Source organism: Panthera tigris, chromosome D3, assembly GCF_018350195.1.
Source record: "Panthera tigris isolate Pti1 chromosome D3, P.tigris_Pti1_mat1.1, whole genome shotgun sequence".
In the NCBI taxonomy this organism is placed as follows: Eukaryota; Metazoa; Chordata; class Mammalia; order Carnivora; family Felidae; genus Panthera; species Panthera tigris.
This window is the reverse complement of record NC_056671.1, coordinates 21,662,822-21,684,502: the sequence shown is the minus strand read 5'-3', so window position 1 is coordinate 21,684,502 and position 21,681 is coordinate 21,662,822. Positions and strand designations below refer to the sequence as shown.

General features: G+C 41.2%; 2 protein-coding genes across 26 annotated transcripts in view; one reads left to right on the top strand and one right to left on the bottom strand.

Annotated features, from left to right (window-relative positions):
* PRR14L (proline rich 14 like) overlaps window positions 1–4,850 on the bottom strand; it is a 59,043-nt gene extending 54,193 nt beyond the window's left edge. For 6 of the 11 annotated variants that reach the window (XR_006210227.1, XR_006210228.1, XM_042963224.1 and 3 more), the window contains exon 1: window positions 2,917–4,723. The gene's annotated coding sequence lies outside the window, so the exon portion shown is untranslated. The other 5 variants (XM_042963218.1, XM_042963219.1, XM_042963220.1 and 2 more) reach the window with 5 other exon arrangements.
* Window positions 4,851–8,582: 3,732 nt separating this feature from the next.
* Window positions 8,583–21,681, top strand: part of DEPDC5 (DEP domain containing 5, GATOR1 subcomplex subunit) — a 142,161-nt gene continuing 129,062 nt past the window's right edge. For 6 of the 15 annotated variants that reach the window (XR_006209788.1, XR_006209787.1, XM_042961723.1 and 3 more), the window contains exons 1-7: window positions 8,693–8,797; window positions 9,502–9,625; window positions 12,142–12,229; window positions 12,619–12,665; window positions 14,426–14,511; window positions 15,411–15,494; window positions 16,497–16,546. Coding sequence is in view for 11 of the 15 variants with exons in the window: in XM_042961723.1 (XP_042817657.1) it covers window positions 9,568–9,625; window positions 12,142–12,229; window positions 12,619–12,665; window positions 14,426–14,511; window positions 15,411–15,494; window positions 16,497–16,546 (413 nt within the window). In the remaining 4 variants the exon portion in view is untranslated. Of the gene's footprint in view, window positions 8,629–8,685; window positions 8,798–9,501; window positions 9,626–12,140; window positions 12,230–12,513; window positions 12,666–14,425; window positions 14,512–15,410; window positions 15,495–16,496; window positions 16,547–21,681 lie in introns of those variants that run through there. The other 9 variants (XM_042961725.1, XM_042961726.1, XM_042961724.1 and 6 more) reach the window with 6 other exon arrangements.

Below are 21,681 nucleotides of genomic sequence, written 5' to 3'. Positions count from 1 at the left end.
CTGTTCCCAACCCCATCATCTCTCAAATTCCTAACCTATGTTTCATTTATAAGAATGGCACCCCTCTAGGGGTACCAGGGTGGCTCAGTGGGTTAAATGTCCAACTTTGGCTCATGATTTCAGTTTGTGAGTTTGAGCCCTGCATAAGGCTCTGTGCTGACAGGGCCTGGAGCCTGCTTCAGATTCTGTGTCTCCCTCACTTTCTGCTCCTCCCCTGCTCATGCTCTGTCTCTCTCTCTCTCTCTTTCAAAAATAAATAAACATTTTAAAAGAATTAAAAAAAAAAAAAAAAAAAAAGGGATGGCAACCCTCCCAAACTTAACATGTCCAAGATAGAACCCATTCAACCCAGTGAATAATTGAGTCTTACTACACACAAACAGCTACGAGAAACAAAGATGAATAAAATGTTCTCAGTAAACTTACATGCTTATTTTTTACACTGTTGCCTTTCTCAGTAATAACACCCCCACTATCCTAGAGCTCACGCTTGAACCACCAGACACAACTATATCTGACCTTCCACTTTTGTTCAATTAGCACTTGGAGCCCACAGACTCCACTCCTGCAGTGTCTCCAACAAATAACCACTCCTTTCCATACCCATGGTCCTAATTAAACACGCACAAATACACACTTACTAATAAACACAGTGTATCATGAAGAGGCAATATTGATAATCACACAGAATGCTCCAAGATATTCTTCAAGGAAAACAATGCTATTATGTTTCCTATGCATGCATCTATGCTGTAAACTGGCTTTGGCCAAAACAGAATTTTAAAGCTTTGGTTCTCCCCCACCCCCCTCCAAAAAACCTTCCAATTTACAAAAGCCAAACACCACAATGCCATCATCACTTGAAACTTCTGTTTGGTAGAGATATTATTCTAAAAATTTTCAACCTGTAAAACAACTAAGCACATTGGCTGTTTTACAGGCATTTACAGACTTTCTTTCCTTGTCTCCTAGGCCCATCCTAGGTCCTTGAGTTTCTGAGCAGTATCTGCAGTTGAGACACCCAGAAGAGGTGAGTGCCTTGGCTGGAACTCTCAAAGTTGAAGTAATATTTTGATGCAAGCCTACAGTAGCAGATTAAAATTATTCTCAGCTCACTAGCTTGCATCATCAAACTCTCATTCTAGACATTTATCAAAATACTGGTAATGTCACAAGACTGCAGAAACAGAAGGACATATTTTAAGACATTCATGTTCTTTAAAATTAAATTTCTAAATACATTGAAACAATTAAAAATGATGGTGTAGAAAATTAACTCTACACAGAAAGTTGCCTGGGACAGTTTATCAAACTAAACATTAGAATTCTCTTATTTTGATAAAATATGCACATAGGAAAACTGAAAGAATATAATCCAAATGTTAACAGTATTACCCTGGGTGATGAGATCACAACTGACTTAAATGTTGTACTTTTTTTTTTTTTTTAACGGTAAGTTAAAAAAAATTTTAGGGGTGCCTAGGTGGCTCAGTCAGTTAAGCGTCCGATTTTGGTCCAGGTCATGATCTCACCATTCCTGGGCTCAAGCCCTTAGTGGGGCTCTGTGCTGACAGCTCAGAACCTGGAGCCTGCTTCAGATTCTTTGTCTCCCGCTTTCTCTGCCCCTCCCTTGCTCATGCTCTGTCTCTCCCACTCTCTCAAAAACTAACTAAATAAATATAAACATTAAAAAAATTTTTTTTTAATTTTAAACATTATTTCCCAAGATCCAAATAGGAATAAAAAATAACTGGTAAATGTATTATCCCTTTATCTTTCCAAACGTCAGCTCTCTGCCTCAACTATAAAAGTTTTCACATTAAAGTGTTAAGTAAACCTGAAGTAAGAGGAAACACTGAGTAACACAGACTTGTAAAATGAAGGCAGGGATTTATAGCTTGATCCTTGCTAACAACTTATAACCAACCTACTGGGTGAGGACACTAGGTAATTATCTAGTTTGAGGCAGAAGCAAAAAACAAACCACAGATTCACAAACAACTCATGCCAGCTGCTACTGGCTTGTCATCTTTACTGTGACACAAATAAGAATTCGATTGTTTAAGGAATGGATTTATCCCTGAAAAAAGACCAATAATTATAAGGAGTATGCAGTAACGTTATCCTAATAAAATTAGAAATTCTTTTCTTTTTGAATTGAGAACAATCCTCTCAAAACCTTTCTATGTCAAATGCAATAGTGAAGCCGGGAAGCAGTCTAGTTGCTGGTCTCCAAACTGGGAGACCTGGGTCTCTATCCTGCTAGCTGCACGACCTTGAATGTATCACTTAATTCTCCTGGGCTTGTTTTTCACACGTAAAATGAACAAGTCAAACAAAATAACCTCAAAGGGTCCTGCGGCCCATAAAAATCCCATGAGTCTAAATAACTTTTCTGTTTCACAGATCTACAGATACCAACAATGGTGGTAGAGTTCTGACTAAGCCCCACTGCACGTACTCAGGGCATAAGAGGTAATTTAAAACACTTTACACACACAAAAAGATGGAACACTTTTTCTTCTTTAGTGGCAGCAGTAGTGTTAATTCCTATCCCACCAAACAACAAAAACATGAAAAAAAAGAAAACAAACTACCAGTGAAAGATTAACCCCGCGGCTCTCAATCTCGTTAGAATACATTTCATAACACTAAAAACCTGACAAAGTGGCCCTTCCACTTTAGTAGTTCAAACACTCCCTAATACAAAAGTTCTGGGAGCACAAAGTTTACAGCAATAAGTGAAACGTAGAAAAAAGAAACAAAGAAAACAACAGAACAGAAAACCATGTGCCCAATAATCCCGAGTCTGAAGGTCTCCCCTCCCTTTAATTCCAATGTAAAAGGGCTGCTCAAAATGAAGAACAGTTAGTAACACTGGGCGCTGCCACACTCGTGTCAAGGGACAATACTCACAATATCGATCAGTCCCTCAGAAGTTCACAACACTCCTTTCACCTTGAGAAAGGGGCTTTCTTTTCCAAGATTCGGACACTGTAGCCAATGCCTCCATGAGGGCATTCGGAGAAGGGGCCTCTTCTTGAGGGACAGAGAAAGAAGAATCTTTTAACGAGATCTCTAGACAAACAGAAAGTGGGGTAGGGAAGTCTATATACTAAACAGGGCCCAGCTCTACAACATGGAGTGTGCAAGAAATCTCAAAAGCATCAAGCACTGTTTCCTTTTTCCTTCCTTTATTAGCATGCACAAAAAGGATCCCTCTGTCTCCACATGGGGAGTGAAACAGCGAAAATGCTCCTGATTTCTGACAAAGACTTTCTGCATAAAAAAATTTCATTTCTTTTTCAAAGGAAGAGGAGAAGGAAACCATCTGTGCCATTCTAAATACACTGCAGGAAAGAGTCCTCCTCTCAAAGGTAGAGAGTCTTATTTTTCTTGGGAGAGCAAGAGAAAAGAAGTTGGACGTTCCCTCTTTGAGGAGGGGGAGGTGTGCATATAGCAGGAAGCTTTTTAATCACTACAGCAGGTAGGGGGAGTGGGAGAAGACATCGCTAACCAGTCAGGAAGAAGTGATAGCTTCTGTGGACAAAGGGAAGGCTGGCTTTTGGTATCAATTCTCTCTCCCTCTTTCAGTACAGACCTGTTTCCAAAAAGTCTTTTCTCCTGATTATTCTGAGACCCTCTTTGTTAATTTGGGGAGCAAGGAAGGATTTAAAGGGAGAAGTGCCTCTTTCTCCACCCCAGGGTGGGGAAAAGTCTCCTTTCCAGTGAGAAAGGATGAGTTAACACCTGTGATGTGGGGGTGGGAACGGGAGGAGGCATGCATGGAAAAATCTGGGTCTCTATAAAAGATACTAGTTTTCTTTAGTAGGAGTAAATAGCAACAATTTACCAAAAGCTTACTATGTACTAAGCGCTTATACAAATTCTCCCTTAGCCCTCAAGACAATGCTTTACAAAGAGGACCCAAATTAGAGATAGGCTAACTGAGACTCCGAAAGGTTAAGCAATTAGCCAAGGTCACAAGGATGGGAAGTGGGAGACAGACTAACAACTACCACATTCCAGACGCCATGCTCTTAACTGTGCAAGGGAAAGCTCATTGCACACCAAGAGACTTCAGGGAAGAGTCTTGTGGACATTACTGGGGGAGGGGAGAAAGACTGATTTCTAATACCATAAATAAACTCAGGGTCTTCATCTTTACATCTAGGGGTAGAGGTGAAAAATAAGGAAGGTAAGTCTCTCTTTTACAGGAAAGGAAGACCCCCCTCCCTCCTAACACTTTTAGGCAACTTGAGTCTCCCTCTTCACCTGGGGAGCGCTGACCAAATCGAGGGAAAGGTCTTGTTCGGGGTTACGTACTACCCCTCCTTATTAAAATAAGTTTAGAATCGCCCTCTCGCACCCCAGGAGCGGGTCTCGCGCCGCTGACAAACGCACAGGAGCTGGGGTTAGAGCGTACGCCCACGACAAGGGGCGTCGCCCTCCTCGAGAAGTTGGGGGTCCCCCGCCGCATCGAGGTTGAAGAGGAGTATCTCTCCCCCGTCGGAGCCATGACTCGGAGAAGCCGTTTCCCCCTCGCGACGCGGGCCTGGTCTCCTCCCTCTCCCCGGGTCGTTCCGCCGCCCGCAGAGCAGCCTCCGTTCCCTCCGGCGCCCCAAGAGGGAGGGGGGCCCGGGCTCCCCCTCAGCCTGCAACACCCGGCGGAGGGTCCCCTCAGGGTGGTGTGGGGCGGGGCGGCTACGCCCGAAGCCTTCCCGCCCCCGGCCTCTTACCCTGAGGCCTGCTCCGCGGCCCGCGCTCGCCCCGCCAGCCCGGCCTTTGCAGCTGCAGCCCAGTCGCCGCCAAAGCTACCTGAGCCTACCGAGCCGAGAGAGCCCGGGGCCGCTCCAGCCACCGCCGCCTCTTCGTCTCTATGGTCTTCTTCCTCCTCGCCCCCCCACCCCGCACTTCCTCATCCGGGGCCCGAGCCAGCCATGCGGGCTCACTCAAGTCCCGCCCACGCGCGGCGCGCGCGCAATCCTAGGGGCGGCTCTTCCCGCGTCAGGCCTCCAGCCAGGGCCCGGCCACAGCAGCCCTCTGCCCCGCCCCTTCGGCCGCGATTCTTAAAGGGGAAACACACCTTTTGCCAGGCTCCTACGGAGCCCCAGAGCCCATTGTCTCCACTGCTACTGGCCCTCCCCAATCCAGTATTTTCCTGGCCTGAATGGCTGCAATTCTAGGAGCCTATCTTTGGAAGCCCAGGAGATCCTTTTATAACTTGAATAAGTATTTTAGGTCATGTCACTCCCCTGCTCCTTTGAATCACACTGATCAGTAAATCTAAATGGCACCTCTGCCTCCAGTCCTGTATGGCATCTTGTTTTAACTTCTTCAAGGCTTTATTTAACATTGGATGAAATTGCCACGTTGCATTCATTTATTGACTAATTCATCATCTGTCCCTTCCCAGGCTTGTTCATCATTCTGTGGTCAGCACCTAGCACCGTGTCTGGCACAAGCAGACATCCAACAGACATTTGAAGGAAGGAAAAGAAGATTTATTAAAAAGGGAATTAAGGAGGTTCAGAGAATTGGGGTGCCTGGGTGGCTCAGTCAGTTAAACGTCTCTTGATTTCAGCTCAGGTCAGGATCTCCTGGTTTGTGAGGTCAAGTTTTGCACCCCCTTCGGGCCTCTCTCTGCCCTGAGAGCAAGAAGCCTGTCTGGGATTCTCTTCCTTTCTCTCACCTCCACTGCTAACGTACACGCACATGCCCTCTCTCAAAAATAAATAAACTTAAAAAAAAAAAAAAAAAAAAAAGGAAGTTTCAGAGAATGGAGTCAACTTGTTCCATTTCACACAGCCTTGTGTTAAACAGAAATATGTTGCTTTTTGGGCTTTATTAACTGGGCAGACTAGAGAGCTAGAGGTTTGGATGTTTGAGAGAGATTTTAATTCTCTCTTCTTTGATCAGGGTATCTTTTGAGCTAGTTAACATTTTTGCCAAAATAGTGGTTTTCCCACCTTTGGTTAGGGCTGGAGATATGTAAACCCAAATGCCAACCCTATTGTTTTATAGCCTGTGAATCCAGATATCATCCCATACACGTGTACAATTAACACAGGCTACTACAGATGATTTAATTAGACATTGTCTCTAAAACATTTCTAAATTTACAGTATCTACATCCTCCAGTACTTTCTCAGGCAACTACCGGCCTATAGAAGCGGATCTGAGAAACCCAGTATTACTAGTTTGTCTTTTTGCCTCAGCCTCTAACATGACTGCACAGCACCATTTTTGATCTTGTCTTTATTTTAAAATGTGATATTTTGTTAATAGTGGATTTTTGTATTATTTTAAAAATTATAATAAATATTATTTATTTTGTTCCCTTGAGTTTTTTTTTTTTTTTTGACACTTCCTTAACATTTTGTGCCCTAAGGGAAGTGTCTCACTAGCCTTACCCACCTTATCCTACTCCTAACCCTGCTCCTAGCTCTGTATTAGGCACGGAGAGGTTCAAAGGAAGCATCATACATATTATGCAACCCCCTAATAGTCGAGGAGAGCCAATTTCGTAATGAATTCCATGCTTTTGGTTAGTCAATAATACTCTACATTTGGGGTGCCTGGATGGCTTAGTTGGTTAGGCATCTGACTTTAACTCAGGTGGTGATCTCTCTGAGCCCTGCGTTGGGCTCTGTGCTGACAGTTCAGAGTCTGGAGCTTGCTTGGGATTCCATGTGTCCCCCCCCCCCCCCCATTAGTGCTTGGTCTGTCTCTCTCCTCCCCAAGAAAAACAAACAAAAAATACATTAAAAAATATAATTCTCTAGGGGCACCTGGGTGTCTCAGTCAGTTGCATGTCTGACTTCAACTCAGGTCATGATCTCACAGTTTGTGAGTTCGAACCCTGCATCCGGCTCTGTGCTGACAGCTCAGAGCCTGGAGCCTGCTTCGGATTGTGTCTCCCTCTCTCTCTGTCCCTCCCCAACTCACACTCTGTCTCTCTCTCCTTCAAAAATAAATAAAAGCATTAAAAAATACATATATATATATAATGTTTTACATTTATACATAGCATTTTAAATTCTTTTAATTTCAATGACCTAATGTAACACGTTCCTCATTTCATTTGACCCTCAAACACCTTGTGAACAAGGATATACATGTACTTTTTATTCCCATCTGACAAGGCAGAAAACTGAGAAAAGAGAAGGATCTGGTGCAGTCACACTGCCAAAAACAGGCTATTGTGCAGCTGGTTGTAACATAGTGATCTTAGAACCAAGGATCCCCTGGACTAGATCCCCAGTACAGGAGCTAACTGCTCCAGCCTCCCCTAACCTTGACCAGACTTTGACAATTTTTAAAAAGCTCAAAACCTGTCAAAGATTTTTACTAATTTTTGCCAAGTTAAAAAGTGAAGTATTTGCATTTCTAAGATAAAACACCAGTCATGGACATCTCTCAGAAGACAGAAATCAAATTTCCTTGAAGGCCAGGGAGAGAGAATCCCATTAGTCCCTCTGGGATGGAAGAATTTCCTACCAGCCACTGCTGCAGATAAAAGTCTGGGGAGATCTGAGCGGGTCCCCTGAATTAGCAACATTAAAATGTTATTTATATTTAACATTTTATCCCTGAAAGTCTTTTTGCAACTGTTGCAGTACACTTGACTTCATGTTTTAATATAAAAAATTACAATTATTTTATAGTCCTTCAACTTCTGAACCCTAAAGTAAAATACGGATGTTTAAGGAAACTCTTGTCTTGCCAGAGCCTCTTCTCCCCACTCCTTTGTGGTATGTGACGCTTTTTTCTTTAAACATTCAGAAAATTTCCAAAAGCCGTAAGTCAATTAGATGGAGATGGCAACTTGTCAGGAGCTCTTGGAGAGTTTCAGGCACAGCCGAGGCAGTTCTGATTTTCTCAACAGAAAGATGTCCTGACAGGGGCTTAGACTGAGCTCTGGCGTGTAACAAGGATGCTGGTTAAACGCTCAGCCTTCAGAGCCAAGTTGGACTTGATCGGGTCAGGAGCTTCCTTCCGAGGAGTTTAGTGTCCCCTGTTCACCCGTCTGTGAGAGTATCAGCCACCTAATAGGGACGTGACCATTTCATAAGGGCGTCTGTGAAAGCTATTGTAGCTATTAACAACCAGAGAGGTACAGAATATCGTTTGGGGTTTGGAGGGACTTGAAAAGGGCACCCAAATGAATACTTCCCAGCACTGTCCATCGCATTAAATTGCGAGTGCTCAGCTTTTGCATTTTACAAAAGTTCTCCAGGAAACTATTTTGTGCTATTCACTAGCCCGGTGAGGCCAGGCGAGGGTCCATTAACACCGTTAATGGATCCGGGGAGACTCGCCTGAGTTTGCCCTGTTGAGGGACTGAATCGGAAACGAAGCTCCCGGTACGGATCTATGTGATAATGTCTGGGAATAAAAGGATTTTCTTTCTAAGGCTGGCTGCGGTCGGGTCACCGGGCGGGAAACGCAGGAGGCCGCCGGAGTTAGAGGCCGCACACGACGCCCCGCCCCTGGCGAGAGCCCCGGATGGGGAAGTGGCGCGGACACCGAGATGAGGAGGAGGCCCGGCCAGAGCGGCCCGGGGCAGGTGGGCGGGAAGGGGGCGGGGCCCCGGGGCGGAGCCACCGGAGCTGCGCGGGTTCTCAGGTGAGCGCTCTGTGGCTGGGGCGGGCAGGCAGGCTCCTCGAGGTCCGGCACGGAAGCCGCAAGGGCTGTGGGGCCGTAGGCGGGGCGTCCCGAGGAGACGCAGGGGACCTCGGGAGGGTTGGGGCCTCGGAGTCCCGGCCTGAAGGGGGAAGGGGCTCCGGAGCTGCGGGTGAGTGGGGCTACTCGCCGGGCCCGGGTTTGTGGAGCCTGAGGGAGGGGGCCGTGACCCAGGTTCGAGTCCACTTCCCACTCCCCAGCCCGCTGTGTGATCTTAGACAAGTCTCCATCCCTCTGAGCTGCAGTGACCGCTGCTGTGAAATGAGGGTTGGGGAGGAGGAACCGCCGAGAGTGTGTACAGATGGACGTTCGGAGAACGAACTCCTGCCTTCCTCCTGTTTATACTCTCCTTGCCCAGGAGATTGATCGCGGAACGTGGACAGTGGGAGTGTCTCAGTGTCTGAGTGACCTTGGGCAAGTCCCTTGCTCTGGCCCTCACTTTCCTCATCTACAAAATGAATGCGCTAAACCTCTTTCAAGATCTCTTTAATATTTGGGTGTTATTGTTTTAGATAGAGACAAGGTAGTGAGTGCCCAATTCACTACAAGGTTTCCCTTCAGGGTGTGATAGAATATATTCTTGGAAGTTAGAATCCACCCTGGCCTGAATTCCCCTTTGTTCCCAGATTTTGTGGTTGTTTTCTGTTTTTTGTTTTTTTTGTTTTTGGTCCTCCAACCCTCCTCGTAATTGGAGGAGTGATTTCATCCAAGAGTTGGTGCTGCCACTCATCTGAACAGTACTGGTATATTCACTGGCCTAAAACCAAAGAGCAGTTGCAAGGAAAAATCTGACATCCCAGCCTTTTTGTGTTTCAGTGGCAGGGAGGCAAGATGACTTCTCTCCCCCAAGCTTGGAACAGCTGAAGGAAACAACAGTACAAGATGAGAACAACAAAGGTCTACAAACTCGTCATCCACAAGAAGGGCTTTGGGGGCAGTGGTCAGTATTGATCCGTTTTGGGGGGTTGCGTAAGTTGGCTGAGGTTCTAGTGTGTCCAGTGCTTCAAAAATGACACACTGACTCGTGACAATAGAGGCTGGAAGTGACTTAACTGAGCGAAGCAGCAAGTGTAATACAGTAGCAGGGAGGGCAGTAGCATGCGAGAGCACAGGCCCCTTCTAAAAGCACTTGTGTTCTGGTTTTTAAGGAACGATGTGAATGTTGCCAGTTTACTACCTTCCATTTATTTGTATTTTATATTATGTATTTACTATATATGTTCTATAAAATCCTAGTCTGCACTGGTTTGGCAGATAAGAAAAACTTACATTCATTGAGAGCAGTAGTAAATATACATTAGGTATGATCAAAGCAAGAACCTTTGCCTGGTTTCCAGGCATAGTAAGAAGGAGCAGGACACAGCATATTGTTCTGTGCTAAACGAGATTTTTCAGCTCTGCCTCTAACTTTCCCTGTGACCTCAGGCAAGCCCCTAGTTTATCTTACTTACAACCTCAAGCACATTAGAACAGTTTCTCTGTTTCTCTTAACACCTTGAGTCTATAAATATGCAGAATAGGATGGCAATTAGTAATACGATTTTTTTCTTTTTGTAAAGAAATAATTTTCCTTTCTGTCCTAACAACCTTATTTGCTTCAGAAATTGGAATTAACAATACGATCAGTCATTTAAAAATTATGTTTTACTGTGTATTTGCTCTTATGTATGTGTAAGTCTCCCAAGGGCAAGGACTACCCAAAAGGGAAAACACTAGTTTCTATATCATAAAGTTTGTGGAGATTGAGTAAGATGATGTATGTAAAGTATTTAGCAGAGTACCATGCTCAGTGCCACTCAGTAAATGTAATCATTATAATTACCAGGACAATATATACCAGGCAGTTGCTATATTTAAAATACAATTTTTGGGGCACCTGAGTGGCTCAGTCGGTTAAGTGTCTGACTCTTGATTTCAGCTCAGGTCATGATCTCATGATCTGTGAGAGCGAGGCTCTGTCGGGTCTGTGCTGACAGCACGGAGCCTGCTTGGGATTTTGTCTGTCCCTCTGTCTCTGTGCTTCCCCAGCTTGTACTCTCTTTGTCTCAAAAATAGATATTTAAAAAAACTACAATTTCTGCTAAAATGCAGACCTTTGTTAATATTAGACTTTGTATTAATGTCTATTAATGATAGATGCTGCCTAAACATTTGTGGAATAGAATTGAATAGACAACAGAAATAACTTGTCAGAGGGAAGGATGCAAGGCTATAGTATGTACAGTGTATATACAATGTATGCAAGTCTACTATGCAATGTATAGTTTACTATAGCTAGGTGCTATACCCAGTCTCCTTCAAGACTATGATTAAAAACACATCCAACAAACTTAGCTTCGTATCTATGCTAAACATAAAGGTTGTGAATATGATAAGGTCCCTTGTCCTTAAGGAGCTTTCAGCTTGATGTGACAGATATGCAAAAAAAAAAAAAAAAAAAAAAAAAGATAAAATGAAACAGTGGAATTTGTGCTCAGTGCTCAGGGAGTTTAATTCAGACTATGGAAGTTAGGGGAAGGCATCACAGAGGATTTGGCATAAAACTTTCAATGGAAGCAATGTACCAAATAAAATTTGGTATTAACCCAGTGCTTTGCCATCCTAGGTTGAATTTTTGTTGGATTTGATTATATTTGAAATTTAGATATACTTATTTGTCATGGATTTTAGCATAATTAAAGACCATATCTTTCTCTCAAAATTAAACCAGAAAAAAAAAAAATCACTCTGTCTTTATGGTTCTGAGTTTGTTATATAAGAAAGAGTTCTCCCCACTCCCAGTGAGGGTGGGGGGGAGAAACATATGAAATTATGTCTTCCTTGTATTTTAAGAGTCTCATTGGACCCTAATGTGAACTGGTATCCAAAGTTTCTCCCTGATCAAGTGCTGCCTCCTAAAATCTAAGGCATTTTATTTGGCTTGTTTTTTTTTTTTTCTTTTTAATGACATGAGAGGTGGTAGGCTTTAGGCAGAAGGAACCCTGGACTAGTAGTCAGTCTTGGTTGTGCTGTTATCAGCTGTTTACCCTTAGGCCTGTATCACCTACATCATTTCTTCACTTCTGTTACATCCGAAGATTTATTATGAGGATCACATTAAGACAGTATTTTTGGAAATTCTTTGAACACTATATAAATGTAAAGGATTGTGCTGTATCTGTGGCACCCAGACGGTTTGTTCCCGGTGTATGCCAGGTATGTGATAACTCAAGGGAGTAAGGTGTCCCAGAGGTTTAATTTCCAGAGAGCAAGGACTGCTTTTTCCCTGGGATCGTTGGGGTGGTAGTAGAAAGAACATGATCTCTGAGGACAAAGGTCCCCAAAAGTTGACCCACTCATCTACTCACTAGCTTTGTCCCTGTATGAGGTTATGATGACCCAACCTGAGAACGTATACCATAACTGGTTGCCCACATGAGTCTCTTTTCTAATTGAAATTGCCCAATTATCTTTCAGATGATGAGCTAGTCATGAACCCCAAAGTGTTTCCTCACATCAAGCTTGGAGACATTGTGGAGATTGCTCACCCCAATGATGAATACAGGTAAACCTCTCATTAGGATCAAGGGAACTAATTGGACAGGCTGATGTTTCTGAATATTTTGTTTAAGGGGCTTGATGGGCAAGACAGCTCTTAGCTTTTACATAAAAATGTTCCTGTTCTCTAGGATTTGATAAACCGAGGATCTTTTAAAAAGTAGTCTATTCTTTCGTTTTTAAAGCTGAAATGAGAACTCTGAAAATTGTGTAGCATTTATCTGTTTCCTTGAGTGCAAGTGCATAGTTTCTTTGTTTCTAAGAGAACTTTCTCCCCTTGTTGTGCTGCAGGTTACATTATGTCCAGAGGGATCTATTTGCCTTTTGTTGGGGGGTGAAGAAAGCTGGTTAATTACCGCTTACAGCATCCCATCTCTTTGTTGCTTTTTTCTCCAGCCCTCTGCTTTTGCAGGTCAAATCACTTAAGGAAGATTTACAGAAAGGTAAGAATTCCATCTGTCTTCTCTAAGATTTTTGTACTTAGAGAAACTGTTTCAGAAACTGTAAGAAATGTCTCTTCATAATCTCAGGGAATGTGGGCAGCGTACTTCTTTCCTTATCAAATTGTGTTCCCTTAAAAAAATTGTCAGATATTGAAACTGCCAAGGAATGTCATTTGTCAGCATCTTGAGGGCACTGAAGGAATCATCATCTTTTTTTTTAAGGGTTTATTTATTTAAGTGATCTCAGTACTTAATGTGGGGTTCAAACTCACAATCCCAAGAGCAAGAGTTGCATGTTCTACTGACTGAGCCAGCCAGGCACCCCAAGAAGCCATCTTTCTTGTCAGGGGGAAAGTTAACCTGCATAGGTGAAACTTTATGCTTAACTCCAAACAAAACAAAACAAAACAAAACAAAACAAAACAAAACAAAACAAAACAACTGTTGGCAAAGCATGCTTTCCTAAATATTTTTTCACAAGATGTGTGTGAAGTGCCTACTCTGGGTGAGACAGGATAAAGAAACATTGATCATTACCTATCACAAATGCAAGGCACTGTGCTAAGAGCTTTTTGTAATGTCTCTTTCTTTTTGTCTTCCCACACAACTCTTGACTGAGTGAGGAAACTTAATCTCAGCGAGGTGAATTAGCTTGTCTGAAGTCAGTAAGTGGAGGAGGCAGAGCCGCCATTCTACTTTCTCATTCTGGATCTGATCCCCTTACCATGGGGGATCAAAGAACCAAAATGTTAATTGATAGCAAATAAAGTAATTCCTTAAATAGTACTTAAAAGAAAAAAAATTATAATGTATTCTAAAGGATTGTGATGTCCATTACAATACAATATGATGGGGAAATATTTTATAAAATCCAAATCCTAATAGTTTCTTCCTTACCCTCACCATCCCATTTCCTGCCACCTGTTATGTTTTTTATTTACCAGATGTATGGGTTCATTGAAAAGTTTGTTTCTCTCTTATCTACCTTCTCTACTTTAATTCCAAGTGAGAAATGATCTCCTTCCTCTTCTGAACTTTCATAGTTCTTTGAACTTTTTTTTTTTAATGTTTTATTTATTTATTTTTTAAAATTTTTTTTTCAACTTTTTTTTTTTTTTTTTTTTAAATTTTTGGGACAGAGAGAGACAGAGCATGAATGGGGGAGGGGCAGAGAGAGAGGGAGACACAGAATCGGAAACAGGCTCCAGGCTCCGAGTTATCAGCACAGAGCCTGATGTGGGGCTTGAACTCACAAACTGTGAGATCATGACTTGAACTAAGTTGGACACTTAACCAACTGAGCCACCCAGGCGCCTCAGCAGTTCTTTGAACTTTTTGAAGTTGCTTCTTAAATTCGTTATTTTCCTCTGTCTCCATTTCTGTCTTATTTTATTTTATTTTATTTTATTTTATTTTATTTTATTTTATTTTATTTTTTATTTTATTTTTTTTGCACAGAACCCGGTGTGGGGCTTGATCCCACGAACCATGAGATCATGACCTGAGCTGAAGTCAGACACTTAACTGGCCCAGACACCCCTCTGTCTTTCTCGTATTTTAATTGCTAGAGGCTCAGGCTTATTTCACCTGCTTGCTTCACCTAAAAAGCAGAGAATTCAAAACTTTAAGATGCTGGAAGGCAGAGAATATTTCTTGCCCATGTCCAAGGATCATTTGTGTTGCATGTCAAATGAATATTTATAGATTAGAAACTTGCTTCTTTTGAATATGTTATCTGATCCAGATTTCTTCTGTTTCAGAAACTATTAGCGTGGACCAGACCGTGACTCAAGTGTTCCGTCTAAGACCTTATCAAGATGTTTATGTGAATGTTGTAGACCCTAAGGTACGTTTTGGTTCTGGACTTGAATATCTTTTGGGAATGATTAATACCATTCCTAAAGGTTAGGTCTCTAAGGTAATAATGAGTTGCTTAAGTATAGTGTTGGACTATTAAATATGTGATTGTATATAGGTCATTTAGATTATAGGTATTATGTAGGTTTCATTTAAAGCCCTCACCCGGGGCGCCTGGGTGGCTCAGTTGGTTGAGCGTCCGACTCCAGCTCAGGTCATGATCTCACAGTCCGTGAGTTCGAGCCCCGCGTTGGGCTCTGTGCTGACAACTCAGAGCCTGGAGCCTGTTTCAGATTCTGTGTCTCCCTCTCTCTCTGAACCTCCCCCGTTCATGCGCTCTCTCTCTGTCTCAAAAATCAGCAAAGGTTAAAAAAATTAAAAAAAAAAAAGCCCTCACCTTTTTTTTTTTAAAGTTTGTCCTAAAAAGATTCTATATATATTCTGCTTGTGAAGCTAATAGTAAAATTTTCTATTGAAATATTATAATTTTTGTATGTGTTCTTTTTTTTTTTCTGAAATGAGAAATGATGTTATAATAGGTAAAAATTATTGTGTATAAGATACTATTTACATTCTCTAGAGAAATAAAGCACAGAGCTCAGTGGCCTGTTTATGTGCCAGAGTCAAGACTAAACACAGAATTATTACTTTGGTACTCTTTTCACTTAATCATGATACAGCTGTTGTAGCATCTGTTGTAGACTTATCATCTGTGCTCAAAAGTCTTTCCTGGCAGGATGAAATTCTGTTTGTCAGGTTTCTGTTATTGGATGGTCTTCCAGTAGTTTTTTCTTGCTAAAATGGTTCTTCATGCTTAGTGTGCATTATCTTAAGACTATGAAGTGTGGCAGAGTAATGCAGAAAGATATATTTGATTATCCCTTTTAGGATGTGACCCTTGACCTAGTGGAATTAACCTTTAAGGATCAGTATATTGGCCGAGGGGATATGTGGCGATTAAAGAAAAGTTTGGTAAGATATGATTTAAAAAAAAAAGTCTCTTACTTTTCCCATTGTATTAATAATCCGTGTTCCTCATAGAGATAGATTTAGTGGAGAGAAGAGTATAAAATCCTTTCCAATTCCAGCATCATAGATAATTATTGTAAATTCTTTGTGTATCTTCTTCCATTCTCTTTTTGTAGTTTTTTTGAGCTTTGATTTGCTTGTTTATAGATTTTTACTTCACATTTTTTTGTTTGGATGGTAAATTATAATATCGTTTTACATTTGAATGGAACTTTAGCTTTCAGATGTTCACATCACCTCCCTGTGGACAGGTATTTATTACCCATATAAATTTATTAACTTATAGATGTGAGAATAGATTGAAAAGGTAAGTGATTACCCAAGCCAAAAAAACCAGTCAGTGGTTGACACCAAGCTAGAACCCAGATTTTGTTGCTTCCAGGTTAGACTGCTTTTTGCCACATCCTGCTCCTGTTTTCTTGGTTTCTTTATTTTGAATTAACATTTTCCACCTAAAATGATCAGTTCATTGCGAGCTGGTACTGAACATTCTTCTTATTAAGCATTTTGAGTATTATGAAGCAACGCATTGTAGGTAGAATTTTCTTTCATACAGTGTATATTTTCAGAAAAAAATGTTTGCTCATTTTTTTATTGGATGGGAGAGAGTTCCATTCTATAAATTGAGAGCTGAAATAAGAAATCAATGTTCTGTAATTAAATGAGTATGTAAATGTAGATATATATGCAAACATGTGTGAAGATAAGTGTATTAGTGAGCCTAGGCGTTTATTCTTACTGTTGTCTATACTTGCCACACTCGTAAGAACCTACTGTTATACCTGCCCCAGCAGGTTTCCCTATGGGGTAAATCTATTACTCCCACATTAATTGAACCTTGGGTTGTTAGAAGAAATTAGAAAGGCAGGAGACTTTCTTTGTGACCTTTTATGGCCTTGATGTATTGTTGAATCTCATAGTCTTTCTCTTTCTGTCTTCCCTTAGGTCAGCACATGTGCCTATATCACTCAGAAGGTGGAATTTGCTGGCATCAGGTAGATATTACATCACTCGTGACTTATCAGCTAGTAAACGGAAGTAGGATCTAGTGTAGTAACTGGGCTGCATACAGCATTGGAGGCATGTGGATGTCTGTATGATAAAATACACAATAGCTTAAAATGTTAGATTGTTGTTGCTGAAGCAAACTGAAAAAAATCCCAAAATGCGCTATAGTGGTTTTAAGATGAGTGGAAGTTGCTGAAGCCATGTGGTATTCTGTAATAAAGGAGGCATAGACTCATAATTTTAGAACTAGAAAAAGCCTTAGATGAATGTATTTAATCAAGCTTTCTCATTTTACAGATTAAAAAACATATTTGGAGATACAAAATGACTAGCACAGTAGTTCCTGGTTTGCTGCCTTTTTAACCATATTGCATGACTCTTGATTTATTATAATTATCCCTAAATTTCAGTTCGTGGAGAAGAGCAAAAAAGGGCCTTTTAATTCAAAGAGCACATTGTCCACAGAATAAGGCCTTCAAACAGTGCAAAAAGGTGTATAATGAAAAACAAATCCTTCTTAGAAAAAATGGTCTCTTTCCTGAAATTCATTATGTATAACACAAGCATATTTACATCTGGTTGACTCACTTTTAATGGCACTAGAATTGACCAGTGGGTTCTGGTGATGTAGTCTGGTCCTCCATTATGAAGTTCCCCATCAACTTTTCTCCTAATGGTTTCACTCATTTATGATTGTTGCAAGATGGTGATTTTCTTTTCTTTTCTTTTTTTTCTTTAATGTTTATTTATTTTTGAGACAGAGAGAGGCAGAGAGCACATGTGCATAAGCAGGAGAGGGGCAGACAGAGGGGAGTACAGAGGATCTCGAGCAGGCTCTGCACTAACAGCAGAGAGCCCGATGCGGGGCTTGAACTCATGAACCAAAAGAGATCATGACGAACCGAAGTCAAATGCTTAACTGACTGAGCCACCCAGGTGCCCGGGTGATTTTTCTACTTCAGTCATTTCTCCTACCTTTGTTAGCTAGAATCCTTTTTGTAAAGAACTTTTCTTCCTCAACTAGACCTGTTTGATTAATCTGAACTACTGATCCTAAAGGAAAGAAAAGATAAAGGATTATTTTTTTCCCCCAAATGGGGACGTTTTAAAAGTTGGAGGATCAAGGGGCTCCTGGGTGGCTCAGTCGGTTAAGCGTCCTACTTCAGCTCAGGTCATGTTCTTGTGATTTGTGAGTTCGAGCTCCATGTTGGGCTCTATAGTAACAGCTCAGAGCCTGGAGCCTGCTTCGCGTTCTGTGTCTCCCTCTCTCTTTGCCCCTTCCCCACTTGTGCTCTGCTCTCTCAAAAATAAGTGAAAAATAAAAAAAAAATTTTAAAAATGTTGAAGGGTCAAGATTCCTTGAAAAATCTTAGAAGATTTTAAAGCACAGCCCACGAAGTGACTAAGCCTCGAGCAAAACAAGACATGCAACCTAGATTCACGCTTTCCAGTACAAGCTAGTGTCTCCAAAGTGGTGGGACAGGAGTCAGGAAAGCTGTAATCTACTCCTGCACTGCTGGTGATTAGCAGGGTGATGTGGGCAGGTCAGGGAGACTCTTGAGTCTACTCTGCAAAATGAAGTGTTTGGTTTAGAATCTTTTTCTGTGAAGGACCAGAGAGTAAAGATTTTGCACTTCAGGCCACATGGGTCTCAGGTCTCTGTCCCAAATTCTTAGTTTTTTGTTTTGTTCAACATTTAAAAATATAAAATCCATTCTTAGCTGTGGGCCATACAGACATAGGAGATGGGCTGAATTTGACCTGCAGGCTATAGTTAGCTGAGCCCTGGTTTAGAAACCCACTCAGATGCCATTCATTCTTACAATTCTTGTTTTTCTGCACAAGTGCCCTTATCCATATGGTACCAGATATAGAAATGAAAACTCCTGACATAACATCAGGTTTAGACTTTTAAAGATCTGTCCTAATATTTTGCTCATTCATGGTTAAATGTAAGCCACAAAATCTACCATTTCTCCAGAAGACTTATTTATAGTCTTCCTATGCTGAATCAAAAGTCACTTTTTTTTTCTACATGGAGGCATGCAAATTAAAAAAAAAAAAAAAAAAGGAAGATGCTCTGGGACCTCATATAAAAAACGATAGTCATTATTTATATAAAGTCATAATTATTAAATAATTTTTCTGTAACTTAGTCTTTTCACCCGGTAATTGAGTTAATACATAAGGACATATGAGACAGTTCCATTACCTTGAGACCCTGCCTTTGAAATGTCATTTTTCCTTCGAAGGTAAACATTTTGATTTTCTCTGACTAAATTCTCCATGTATTCTTTAATCCGTACTGCAATCAGTATTTTTTTAAAAAAGTAAAGTTTTAAAAGAAAAGTATTGTATGATCTCCTAAAAATTAGCATTTTGCTTTTTTTAAATGTGGAACTTAGAAACCTATTTGATAGACTTAGAAGTCTATTTGATCTCATTGTGAACAAATCTCATTTTTCCAGATAGAGTTTTTGGGACTGTTGACTAGCTAAGGTTTCTTTTTTTACTTAAAAAAAAAAAATTGTGTGTGTGTGTGTGTGTGTGTGTGTGTGTGTGTGTGTGTGTATGGTTTCCTGTTGGATCTGCCGTACTGCAGAGGATCATCTGGGATCTTCTCTGATTTGAATTTGATTCTCTGGTGGCCATTCGGTTGGAATGTCTTTCCTAGTTATAGAATTAATATTAAGTACCACTTGTTCATCAAATGCTAGATACCAAGCATATGCTAAATATTTTTATATATAATACTTGCTCATTGTAGACCATTTGAAAAACAGATTAAAGAAGCAGGAAAAAGAAACAATTTACCACTCAGAATCAACCACTGTTAACATTTTGACACAGTTCTGTCAAAATGTAGTACCCTTTTTGGCTTGAGAACATATAGTATATATGATTTTATATACAATTAAAAAAAAAAAGAGCCCAAAACAGTTTTCATAATTAAAAAGAAAACATTTATTCTAGAAAATTTGGGTAATACAGAGAGTATAAAGAAGAAAATTTACAGTGGTATATAAGCCTACTATGTGCAGATAACCATGTTTAAATTTTGGTGTGATCTTTTAGTATTTTCTTTTAAAAAATATTTTTTAGGGGCATCTGGTCACTCAGTCGGTTGGGCATCTGACTCTTGGCATAAAGCCTGCTTGGGATTCTCTCTCTCCCTCTCTCTGTCCCTCCCCTGCTTGCTCATTCACTCTCTCAAAACAAAATTTTTTTTTAATTAAAAAAATTTTTTTTAATGTTTATTTTTGAGAGGCAGAGCATGAGCTAGGGAGGGCAAAGAGGGAGGGAGACACAGAATCCGAAGCAGGCTGCAGGCTCTGAGCTGTCAGCACAGAGCCCAACACGGGACTTGTACTTACCAGCTGTGAGATAATGACCTGAGCTGAAGTTGGACACCTAACCGACTAAACTGCCCAGGTACCCCTCCAAAAAAATTTTTAAGTGATCTTTGTGCCTATCGTGGAGCTTGAACTCAAAACTCCAAGATCAAGAGTCACATGCTCTACGGACTGAGCCAGCCAGGCTCCCCTTAGTGTTTTATTTTCATATATACATACACATGCTTGTATTTTTACTTAGATGGTGATACTATGTGTACTATTTTGTATCCTTTTTTTCCCACTTAAAAGCATATAAACATTTCTGGTGAAGTTAAAACTCCTTGTAAATATTGTTTTAATGGTTCCATGATACTCTGTTTACTTAACTGGTCTGCCATTGCTGGACATTTAGGTTGTTCAAAGTTGTGCTGTGTGGATGACACTACAGCGACCATACTCTGCATTTATTTTAACTTCATATTCACAGAATGATGAAATTTAGCTGTAAAAGATAGTGGAGATCACTGACTCCCAGCAGCTCACTTGATAGAAAAGGGAGGGGAAGTGCCTGCCCAAGCTGCTACATAATTAAGGACTAGTGCCCCCCAGGTCACCTTTACCCTCCTGGGAGTTGGCCATGTGCCATTCTGCCTCTCTTGTAGGAAGCCATGTGCACTCTTGGGTTTTGCCCTGGGGATATGGATTTTACACTTGCATCTGTCAGTGGCTCTGTTTCTTCCCTTGAATCTGCGGAAAAGACAAGAGAAGCTACCTCAGGGCCAACCTCAATTCCTGTTTGGGTAAGAGCAGATTTTAGGTTTAGGAGCAAAGGTCACGATTGCATTTTCTCTGTGTGTTATAAAGAACCATTTCCATTGGAATGATAACTGTTTCATAGTTCACCAAGTCCTCTCATTTATAGTATCTCATTGGATCTTCCCAAGAGCTGTAGAAGATGGATGGGGCAGGGTTATTAACCACATATACTGATTTTTCAAAAACTGGTTCAGATTGTGGCTTGACCTCCACAGGGAGTGGAGGTGCAGGAATCTAAGCCCAAATTTTGTAACACTACTTTGTCTATACATACTAGCAGAAGTTGGTGAGTTAGAGCAGTAACAATGAGCTCCATTTAGAGATCTGGTTAATCTAGCATTCAGTAGCCTGTATGCAGAGTACTTCCTGCTAATAGAACTCAGAGATCTTGGGAACATTGCATCCTTCCTTCTGTTAAAGAAACAGAAGTGCCTTCTCAGATAAGGCTTGCTACTTGTCCACTCACAGACACACTGAGCAGAGGAATGCCAAAAAGCACCCCTGTTGCTGAAAGCAGAGCTGGGAAGCATATTTTAATGTTTTTTTTTTTTTAAGTTTGTTTATTTATTTATTTTGAGAGAAAACACGAGTCAGGGAGTGGCGGAGAGAGAGGGAAAGAGAATCCCAAGCAGGCTTTGAGGAGCCCTATGTGGGACTCAAACCCACAAACTGTTAGGTCATGATCTGAGCCTAAGTTGGACACTTAACCAACTGAGCCACCCAGGCACCCCTGGGAAGCATATTTTAAAAACCATGGGCTTGGTCCAGCTTTCTTCATTTTACAGGTGGGAGGGAAAGCCAGTAAGGCTGACTGATTTGTCCAGTGTTTCTCGGGTAGGCTGACCTGTGACTCATGGTACACAGCATTTTCCTTGCTTTGATTTTATCTTTTCTTCTTTTTTTATGAGGACTGATTGCTTAGGGCCAGACAGGAGATTGCTTTGGGGTTGGTAGAAGAGAAGGGCTTGAGT